Source organism: Pelmatolapia mariae, linkage group LG9 (assembly GCF_036321145.2).
Source record: "Pelmatolapia mariae isolate MD_Pm_ZW linkage group LG9, Pm_UMD_F_2, whole genome shotgun sequence".
Lineage (NCBI taxonomy): Eukaryota > Metazoa > Chordata > Actinopteri > Cichliformes > Cichlidae > Pelmatolapia > Pelmatolapia mariae.
In genome coordinates this window covers 8,241,709-8,253,135 of record NC_086235.1, presented here as the reverse complement: position 1 = coordinate 8,253,135, position 11,427 = coordinate 8,241,709, and the positions used below count along the sequence as shown (strand labels likewise).

At 40.6% G+C, this 11,427-nt stretch overlaps 1 protein-coding gene across 3 annotated transcripts; it reads left to right on the top strand.

Moving 5' to 3' along the window:
- The first annotated feature begins 551 nt into the window (after positions 1 to 551).
- LOC134634036 (gastrula zinc finger protein XlCGF7.1-like) lies at positions 552 to 10,877 on the top strand. Of its 3 annotated transcripts, XM_063483067.1 has the most exons (5): positions 563 to 748; positions 3,021 to 3,126; positions 7,010 to 7,774; positions 8,103 to 8,286; positions 10,574 to 10,877. In XM_063483067.1, the coding sequence occupies exons 2-5, from the start codon at positions 3,109 to 3,111 to the stop codon at positions 10,597 to 10,599; spliced, it is 993 nt and encodes a 330-aa protein (XP_063339137.1). In that variant the 5' UTR covers positions 563 to 748; positions 3,021 to 3,108; the 3' UTR covers positions 10,600 to 10,877. The 3 variants fall into 3 exon arrangements, 2 of the variants coding, with proteins under 2 accessions (XP_063339137.1, XP_063339136.1); XR_010094800.1 differs by lacking the exons at positions 8,103 to 8,286; positions 10,574 to 10,877 and adding an exon at positions 5,180 to 5,739 and having other exon boundaries at positions 552 to 748; positions 7,010 to 7,769; XM_063483066.1 differs by lacking the exon at positions 10,574 to 10,877 and having other exon boundaries at positions 616 to 748; positions 8,103 to 9,235.
- The last annotated feature ends 550 nt before the right edge of the window (positions 10,878 to 11,427 follow it).

The window sequence follows — 11,427 nt, the reverse complement described above, 5'->3', positions numbered from 1 at the left end:
TAATTTACAAATCAACTCAGGATTTTAATGAATCAATATCACTTTATTCAATTTAAAATGGATTGTAATCAGAAGAGCGATAATCAAAACCCACCCCTAACCGTGAACTTGCAAAGTAAAAACATGATCTATGTAAGGTAGCCCTTTTGTTATTTTAATTTAAAAAGAGGATTAGTTTTACTGTGCACTGGCCGAGTCTGTTTCTTGTCATAGAAATAATTCCTCCTGCCCTAGAGAAAATCCTCTGGCATGGAACAGAAGAGGCTGTGGAGTGCAGAAACTACACTGCAAGTTGGTAGATATGCAGGTATGCGGTCTTCCTGTGTCACCTAAAAACAATAAACAAAATGATTTTCTAAAATGTGCAGCAATGTAATTTACGTATAGTGTCAAATACACTTTTTAGTCTTTATTAGCTTTAATTAACATGGAAGTATTTCTAAAGTCATATGCTGTAATGATATTTACATTATGAAAAGATGATTTTGGACATTTCAAGTTTTTCACTTCTGCAGATAAAATAAATTGAGCAAAATCAACTCAAAATCCCGCGAATGATTCACTTCCTTATATCCATTTGAATCAGGTACCGAAGCAGTTACGTGCGTAATGAAGCTTCAGACGTCACTGGTCACGTGACTTTTGCCAAACGAAGCAAGCCTCGACACAGTGCTTCTGAACCAGTGTGTTGTTTTTTTCGATATACGCTCCGGAGCGTCAGCTTCACGCGGGCCATCACTATCTAAAGGTAAGTGCCAAGGTAACTTTGAACTGAGTTCAGTCAATCTTGAGTTTTTCGAAGTTTTCTGAATGAAGTTTTCTGTTGCTCTCTGTGAGAGAAGACCGTTAAAGGCGAGGCTCTCCAGAGTGTAGCAAAACAGGAAACAGCAGCTGTGTGTGTGTAAGTGTGCAAACGAATAGATTAGAAGTGCAAGTGAGCCACGAGTATAGAAAGGTCAAGTTTCGTGAGTTGTTTTTCTCACCACTGATCACGCGCTCAACACTCTACACATACTTGCATCACACGCGCGCTCTCAAGCATCAGTATTGTACAATTCTGGGCGTCACGTGAGTTGAGGGTGTTACCATATAAGGGAAATCTCCATTGTTCTGTAGCAGTGGTTCTCAAACGTTTCACAATGAGTTTCACCCTTACGAGCGACATCACAGCGCAGTAGTATAGGCCTATTTAACACCACATACACACACACACATTCATCTCTGAATGTTTGTAAAGCATTCCCACGTTAAGCTTAACAACCGATATATGGAGCGACTGTCTCTTCTCTCTCCCTCCCTCTCCTGCCGCTACTTCATGAAACTGCTTAATGATCAGCTGATCGGCTTTTCTGTCGCGAGTCCGTCTCTCTTCTTTGTTTTCGGCCCACTTTGCACCAGAAAGAGGAAACCAGCGGCTGAACAACAGCAGCACGTTTAAGCTTGATAAGCTGTTGTTAGAATTTATTTAATATTAATTTCTACAACAGGATCTTTTTCTACGTAGCTGACGGCTGGTAACTGTGCAGGGGCGGATCTAGCAAAGTTTAGCCAGGGGGGCCGATAGGGCATGAACAGGGAAAAGGGGGCACAAAGACATACTTTTCTTTCTTATTCTCATTTAAAATGTCTAGCTTTTAATAAATAATTATCTGAATCTTACACCAAAAGTTTTAATCTGATGTAAAATGTATAGAAGTCCATTACTGTATATAGTAACTGTTAAGTCTAATATACCCTAGTAAGCTAGTACTTTTTCCTTTGGGAAAGTACCATCTGTGAATTCTGCAATTCCGTTGAAGAAAGTTGTTGAATCTATTTAATTATTCTTGAAAAATAATTTATTTCTGTGCATTTTCTTTCACCCTGCATCAAATTAAAGTTTGATTAAGCATCATGAGGTGGAGGGTGGGGGGTGGTTCCCTATTTTTTTTTTTTTTTGCTGGGAGTTTGCAACCCTATTAGTTAGGTTGCTTACTCTTTAAAATACCAGAATCTATGTATGTATATATATATATATATATATATATATATATACACCCAGCACGCCCCTACGGGCGGTTTATCCTTCAAGCTCGGGTCCTCTACCAGAGGCCTGGGAGCTTGAGGGTCCTGCGCAGTATCTTAGCTGTTCCCAGGACTGCGCTCTTCTGGACAGAGATCTCCGATGTTGTTCCCGGGATCTGCTGGAGCCACTCGCCTAGCTTGGGAGTCACCGCACCTAGTGCTCCGATTACCACGGGGACCACCGTTACCTTCACCCTCCGCATCCTCTCGAGCTCTTCTCTGAGCCCTTGGTATTTCTCCAGCTTCTCGTGTTCCTTCTTCCTGATATTGCTGTCATTCGGAACCGCTACATCGATCACTACAGCCGTCTTCTTCTGTTTATCTACCACCACTATGTCAGGTTGGTTAGCCACCACCATTTTGTCCGTCTGTATCTGGAAGTCCCACAGGATCTTAGCTCGGTCATTCTCCATCACCCTTGGGGGCATCTCCCATTTTGACCTCGGGACTTCCAGGTTATACTCGGCACAGATGTTCCTGTACACTATGCCGGCCACTTGGTTATGGTGTTCCATGTATGCCTTGCCTGCTAGCATCTTGCACCCTGCTGTTATGTGCTGGATTGTTTCTGGGGCATCTTTACACAGCCTGCACTTGGGGTCTTGCCTGGTGTGATAGACCCCAGCCTCTATGGATCTTGTACTCAGGGCTTGTTCTTGTGCTGCCATGATTAGTGCCTCTGTGCTGTCTTCATATATATATATATATATATATATATATATATCTCTATATTGGTGTGTCGGCCCACTGGGCATTTGATTCTAATAACAGGCCTCAGTCTCTCCTGCTATACTGCTAAATTTTGTATCGGTGCTCAAACCTTTTGTGTTTGTTTCCAACAAGTTGCCCACCTCGGGAAGCAAAAATGTGTTCTTTTACTTGTCAGATGAACATATGAGACACTTTGACTCTTCAGTGCAGTGTGGAGCCTAACAAAGATCTGTTTTGTGTCCCAGCTGATCAGCAGGAGGAGAAGAGTCTGACGGAGCAGCAGAGGAACATTTTCAGCTACTTGGACTCAGCTCAGCCACTACAGAGAAAACAATGAGCTCAACAAAGAAGGTGACAGACAGAGCAGGGCGATATGACCAAAAATATTTATCACGATATACATTTGAAAATTTGCGATAACAATATAACTGACGATATAATTGACGCGAGACAAAATACTTTACAGCTCCACAACTTTATTAGTGCAAAAAATCCCATCAATGCATTTTCACTTAAACAAACAGCTGTTTTTTTATGTGTATTGAAGTTATATAAAAATTTCACAGTGCAAATGCAAATTCCTTGCTGACAGTTTAACCAAAAGGCATTTCCAGTGGAAATTGGCCGACATTTGCTCCGAGGAATTTTGCATTTGCACTGTTAATATTTTTGGTCATATCGCCCTGCTCTACTTTCATGTGTTACTGTTTAGGCTTAAATTGGTTTGATGTTTGGTGCCTTTTTCTTAATGTAAAAAAACCCCTCAGATTACAATCAGACATTTTTCTTCACTGAACCTGTTGGGTCTAAACTCAGACCCCGCTGTCTCCAGGACTTATTCCCGTGAAAGAAAAACAAGACAACAGTGACCGATCGATTTACTTGCAAGGGAGGCCTCGTCGGTATCTCAGAAACGCACTTCGAATCTCATTAGCATGATTTTAAATGTATCTAAATCCAAATCTATGTTAATTAGAAGCAGATTAGTCAACAGCCCACAACTGAGTCTTTCCATAGCCAGTGTTAGAACACGTCACCCAGATTAAACTACTCGGCGTTACCATAAATCACCACCTTTCATGGTCTCAGCACATCGACTGTTTTTAAGAAAACGGGACAAGGCATAGCTATGGCTATGAAATGCTCTTTCTGTATCACTTCTTCAATTATGAAAGATGTTTTGCTACTTGGCGTAACCCAGCTTTGCTTATCAGAGAAGTATGTGTCACTCGATAGAGCGGCTGTTGTCTGCGAGACCTGTCGGCGAACTGGTGGAGCATTTGGAGCCTCACTACATGCTTCCAAACCGCAGCATTTTTAATCTTAATCTTTTCCATACTGAGGCGAAAAGGAAGCGATTTGTCCCGTACTTCAGCTAGAATGCAGGAAAAAAAGACTGGAGTTAGTCTGTGTCCTTAAGCTGCAGCTGCCTCTTCTTCTCTCATGTTTTCTAAGTAGCTGACAGCTGGTAACTGTGCAGGGGCGGCTCTAGCAAACCTTTGCCAGGGGGCAGGTAGGGCATTAACAAGAAAAGGGAGGCACAAAAATACTTTTCTTTGTTATTTCATTTAAAGGACTAAGTTTTAATAAATAATTATCTGAATCTTACAACCAAAGTGGTCATCTGATTAAATGTATAGAAATCCATTACTGTATATGGTAACTATTAAGTCTAATTTACACCCTGGTAAGCTATAGTCCTTTTTCCTTTGGGAAGGTACCATCTGTGCATCAGTTGGCAACTCTATTAGTTAGGTTGTTTAATATTTCTGATAAGTACTCTTTAAAATACCAGAATAGGAAGGATGGTGCAGGTTTAAGTTTATTAGATTGATGTGTGTTGCTGAGCTATAAAATATTTGAATAGAATAGAATAGAATTCAACTTTATTGTCATTGCACATGTCACAGGTACTGGGCAACGAAATGCAGTTTGTATCCATCCAGAAGTGCTTTAGCCATGATATAGATATATTACAATATATATTAGCAATAACATAGATATGTAAGTATATTACAGAAATGGGTCTATTATGGTATGTTATAATGTACACGGTATGAAGTATGTTATGAATATGCTATAACTATAAGTATGTACAGGCTGTGGTGAGTACAAGCTATGAACAGGATATAAATATGAAAAACTATACAGAAATATGAGATAAACGGCTGTACACAAATGGGAAATATGCAAGTTATAAACAGTTGTAGAATTAAAAATTATCATATTATACAGAATGATTATTTATACAGAATTATACAGTGGTGCAGTTAAGATAAGTGAGATATGTGGATAATTTCTACAGAGGCTATATAAAGTGCTAGTGGTTGTGAGTGGTGGTTCAGTCCATGTTATTATTGTGTGTTTGAGGGTACAGTTGTCCATTGTGTGTGTGTGTGTGTAGGTGGTTGTGGGTGTGTGTATGTTCAGTCCATGAGTTTAACGTGGGTCAGATGTCAGGAGGCAGAGTTCAGGAGTCTGACAGCTGTGGGGAAGAAGCCGTTCCGGTACCTGGTGGTCTTAGTCCGGAGGCTCCTGTAGCGCCTCCCAGAGGGCAGGAGGGTGAAGAGTCCATGTGATGGGTGACTGGGGTCTTTGATGATTTTCCCAGCCCTTTTCAGACACCGCTTCCTGTAGATGTCCTTTATGGCAGGAAGTGGTGCTCCGGCGATGCGCTGGGCAGTTTTCACAACCCTCTGCAACGCCTTCCGGTCCGAGGCGGAGCAGTTCTCGTACCAGACTGTTATACAGTTGGTCAGGATGCTCTCGATGGTGCAGCGATAGAAGTTCACCAGGATGTCTGAGGACAGGTGGTTCTTCCTCAGAGTCCTCAAGAAGAAGAGGCGCTGGTGAGCCTTCTTGACCAGCTTGGAGCAGTTGGTCGTCCAGATGAGATCCTCGGAGATGTGGACTCCAAGGAACTTGAAGCTGCTCACACGCTCCACAGCCGTCCCCTTAATGTAGGTGGGTGGATGTGGGTCAGCATTCCTCCTGTAGTCCACGATGAGCTCCTTGGTCTTCTCGGTGTTAAGCAGCAGGTTGTTTGTGTCGCACCACTCAGCCAGACGATCCACCTCCTCCCTGTAGACGGCCTCATCGTTGTCACTGATGAGGAAAGGGCTCATTTGGTATAGCAGAATAGCTTTAGTGTCTTGTTTTTAAAACTTGAGTATGAACTTATACAAAATGCAGCAAGATATTAATTTAAAAAACAGTTTTATTGATTACAAAAAATGTTATATCGGAAACATATCGGTATTGGCAGATATCCATATGATATCGGAAGAGGTATTGGACATTAAAAAGTGGCATCGCGCCATCTCAAATACTAATATCGATAAAATGCATTATCAGCTTTCTTGGCTTCCTGTACAGGCTAAAATATTCTATGGCTTACTTGTAGTTATAAAGAACGCAATTCTGTTAAACACACCACATTTATTTCTGCTCAGCTGCAGTATCCAGATGAAATACATAATGATATTACACGATTTTCAACAAACTGCAATTTAGTAAATGCTCGAGTTAAAAGTAACTGTTGTAAAACTGTTATATTTAGAGCAACTTTCAAGTGGAATAAATTGCCTTATAAAATTAGAGAATTAGTAACTATTCAAAACTTCAATGAACATTTAAATGTCGATTTACAGAACTTTTAGTTGTTGTAATATTGTAAGAGATGATTTGTTTTTGGTATTTGTGGAATGTGCCTCAATGTTATTGATATTATTGTTATTGATTGCTTTTATTTTAATTGTGACACCTCACTGTTGATGTAAGAGCCAAATTATGTGGATATCTTGAATACACTTTATTGTGTAATATTTTATGTGATTGTAGATGAGCAACATCTGTTGTGGAAGCTAATGGGGTTCCTTTTGAATAAACAAATAAACAAACATAGGATTTAATATCACTGAATAATTATGTATAAATCTATACAAATTATAGAAATATGTATTACAAACAACAACTGTGTGTGTGTGTGTGTACATACAATCAGGAGGGATGGGCATGATTTTAGTGTTTAAACAGTCATGAATTATTTTTAACACCAGGTTGGATGTAATGTGTTAGAACTACCAGCAGGTGGGGATAAGAGACCTTTAAGGTGTTTGGTGCCACGCTCCACCTTCAGGTTTAAAACTAGTGTTAATGGAGGGAGTTTGAAGGTTGAGTTTGTTCCACGACTGCATTTCACTCACTGCCTCTGTTTGTATCTCTGTCACTGCAGGACCAACATGAAGCGAGAAGTCAGAGCTCTCAGGAGGCCGACAAACCTCACAGAAGAAAGAGAGAGAAAACATACACCTGTGACGAGTGTGGGAAGGGTTTTACTGGGAAGTATAAACTAAAACAACACCAACTCATCCACAGTGGAGTTAAAGCGTACAGCTGTGATCAGTGTGGCAGAGCTTTTACTCAAAGTGTTAGCTTACAGAGTCATCTAGTTACCCACTCTGGAATTAAGGCATACAGCTGTGACGAGTGTGGGAAGGATTTTACTGCAAAGGCTGAATTAAAACGTCATCAGTTTATCCACACTGGAGAGAGACCGTTCAGCTGTGACTTGTGTGGAAAGTCTTTTTCCTGGAAGCGTTCCCTAAAACAACACCAACTCATCCACAGTGGAGTTAAAGCATACAGCTGTGATCAGTGTGGCAGAGCTTTTACTCAAAGTAGCCACTTACAGAGGCATCTAGTTACCCACTCTGGAATTAAGGCATACAGCTGTGACATCTGTGGAAAAACTTTCAGCCGGAGATGGTACCGAAATACACACCTACGCATTCACACCGTACATGATGTGTACTGCTGTGAACAGTGTGGCAAATACTTTGCTATAGACGCACAGTTACAACAACACATGTTTACCCACACTGAGGGACGACCTTATAAATGTGACCTGTGTGAGAAGACTTTTAAATCTCCACATTACCTGAGACGACACCAACAGATCCACACCAGAAAGAGACTCTACAAGTGCAGTTACTGTGAGGTATGTATTTATATTGTTATCTTGTCATTTTAGCCTGACTGTTTGGAACAACTCTGCTCATTAAACTGTGTTAGCATGTTAGCAATTCTACTGCATGGAAAAGCAGCTCTGAGTGATTATTCAGATTTTCATGTCAGTTATGATTTTAGTATTACTGTAGTATTATGGTGGTAGTATTGTAGTTATTGCAGCCCAGTAAACTGAGTGTGTTAACTGAAACAGTAAAATGTAATTAGACGTCTGCAGAGATGCTCTTTATTTCAGGCGACGTTCAGGATAAAAATGTTGAAGGACTGACTTACACTGTCTTTGTGTCTTTGTTTAGAAGCAGAGCGACACAGATGGATCCAGTTCTCAACCCTGTCATCACTGTGGTGGTGGGAAAGACTTTCGTTGTGACCTCTGTGGAAAAACTTTCAGTCGAAAAGACACCCTAAAATTACATCAACGTAGACACACTGGAGACAAACTGAAATACTGCAAAGAATGTGGGAGAAGCTTCACCACATCAGGTGCGTTAAAACGCCATGAACTGATTCACAGTGGGGTTAAAAAGCACCTCTGTGATCAGTGTGGGTCATCCTTCACCACTGCAGTTGAGCTTAAATCACACAAACGAGTCCACACAGGAGAGAAACCATACAAGTGCAGACACTGTGACAGAAACTTCTCACGTTCAGGTCATCGTATCTATCATGAACGTACACACATGGAAGGAAACTACAGCTGTGACCAGTGTGACAAGAGCTTCAGGAATCTCTGTTCATACTCCAAACACAAACGATCCCACGTTACTAATAAACTCTTTCACTGTTACCAATGTGCCCAAACATTCACCTCATTATCTGCTCTGTGCAAACATCAGCGTGATCACTCAGGGCTGAAATCACTCCCATCACTGGATCACAGTGAATCTGAAGAGACAGAAAGATCCTCTGGTTTCAGTGTCAGACTCAAAAAGCTTGAGATCAGGCTCCACAGAGTTCAGATAGAATCATTTAAACTTGTGTTGAACTGAACTGGCTGCTGGGCTGAACTTCTACATAATACAGATTTACATGGGATCTTATTTTCTGTCGTTTTACTGAGTCAGTTTTGTCCTTTTTTCTCTGTCCTGGTTTTGCTCGTCTGTAAATAATTGAAACTCAGTCAAATAGTTCATTGTTCTCCAGCAAAACGTTTTGGAAACTCATGTTTAACCTTTAAAACTCTGACATGTTTTAGCACACAAGGCTTCATCGGGGAGTTCACTCATGATTGGACCATGAGAATAAAGGTTTTTAGTTCTTTCAAAGAGAGTCTTGGAGGTGTTTGATGTTTTTGTTTTTCTGAAACCACCTGAAAGAGAAACTATTTTTCTTGCTTTATGTAGTGTGGAAGTTTTTAATGTTTCTTTCATCTGTGATGTTCTTGAATGTGTTCACATGAAGATGGTACAAATAAACTGTCCTTTTAGCTTTAGCTCCTAATTTATTCATTATTCATGGATGTAGCACAGCAGCAGTTTCTTGATTAACACACGGAGGGCTCGGGATCTGATGGTAAATAATGTTTTGTGTCCTTGTACACATCATACAGCTCAGCTGTTCCACAGATGTCAGGTTTACACAGTGGGATGTGTCACGGTTCGGACTTTGAAGAAGAGACAAACGACTGCAGAGTCCCAGTAGATGTCAAAATAGTGATTTTATTAAGCACATATATATGTGGGGAAGATGAGCATCATCAGACTTTCAAAGCCAGTCTCCCCAGAACAACAGATGAACAGTTGTATTTATAACAGTTGATGACGAACATTATGCGTCAAAACAGTTGGATTTACTGGAAATCTAAGTATCAATTCCCGTAATCCAAGAACATTCCAGTACATCGGACCTTGGAGACCCTTCACTCCCTACTCCAGATGTTCCCTGTTATTGCTAAACGGTCACTTACACCGGAAAAGTCACGTAGCAGTTTTGAGCAAAACAAGTTAAGATATGGTGTGTGTATGCACAGGCCCTATTGTGTGTGTCTTGTGTGTCTTGTCCTCAATGAACCCCTTCCGAGTCACCTGTTGCCGGGCAGATTCCCCTGCAGCAAGCTGTGCTGGGCCCACAGGCCTCCATGCTGTGATTTTATTATATGTGGTGTGTTATATTGTTACTGTTTGTAAGAACGCAGCTCTCCTGTGGATAAATCCTTACTCTTAGCCTCAGGACCTCACACAGTCCCAGCAGGTTCGGTCAGAAGATTTATACCTTTTTCATTTCTATATGATTCTTCTTGTATCTAACCAAGGTGATTATGATGATGATGAGTCATTTATGAAAAATGAAGCAAAAAACAATATTGTTGTATGAGGATTTTTATGGCAGATTTTGTGCATCAACATTTTTGTACATGAAAATGTTGAAAAGATGCAAAGGAGGAGGAGGGCACAAGAACTCAGCACGTGATACTGACTGGAAGCAACACAGCTGCTGTTGACAAAGCAGCAGAGTCAGATATGAATGTGTATTGAATTCATCATGTAAATATACCAGATTTATCCACATATGCTAGTTTTCACCCTTTTTTTTAGTGTACTTTTAGTTTATTTTTACTTTCCTAAGACGCAGGAGAATCTGATTCATCATGATTGAGCATTTCATTAAAGTAATGTTTAAAAGACATTTCTCGTTTGTTCTTTCAGCTGCAGCCTCGCTGGTGTTTAACTGTCTGACAGTAAAGAAGATAAAAGATACGTGCAAACACAAACACATGAAAAGTATTTGCAGAAAAGCTTAAAGCTCTTGTTTGTCTGTTTTTTCGTTCCAGTCATCGCCAACATGGCGAAGATGTGAAGCTGCCTGTCTGCTACAGTATCTCCTTACATACATTTGCTCATATCGTGGGACTTCTTATAGAGAGTCTTTCTTTGAACATGTCTCACTGTGTTTTATTCTTGACGTTGCATTTGAGTCTTGCATGACTGTATTTTAATTCATATTAAAATGGATGGATGGCTAGACGGACCCCCTGAATTAATCATCTGAAATCTTTTTATTCCTTTATTCCACTGCTTTCAGGCATTTCTGTGCATCCAAATTTATATATAGATATCAAAGCACTCATATCTTTACAGTTTGTTAATATCTTCATAATAATGAATAATAATGTTACATAATAATGTTACAGCCCAGTGCTTTCATTTGAACCCCAAGTGTCATTGTCTTTGAAAAAGCACAGAGTATAATGCATCTATTTTGCAAAAATAAATGATACAATAAATGTTTAAAGACTTTCAAAAGGGTGCCCTGTTTTTCCCTTCGTCGTATCGTACAAATAGAAACGCACCGGACAAACCAGTGCGTTTCTACCCGGACATGGCAGCCGGCATACATAAGATGCAGAAAGAGTTCGACTCTGTGAGACGACAGCTCCGCAGCATGGGGATAAGACACGGGATGCTTCTCCCCGCCAGGCTCCTGGTGACGTACAAGGATAAAACACTGACTTTTGGCAAACCGGAGGACGCAGAGACTTTCGTTACGCGGATCCAAGCAGAGCGGGATGAATAGCGGTACGGATAGAGTTGGTAAAATAATTGAACGTTTTGCCTGGCAGCTAATTCCTGGGGCTACTGTGAACTGAACATTGAAATTTATTCACACCTAACCCTGGACCCGGGG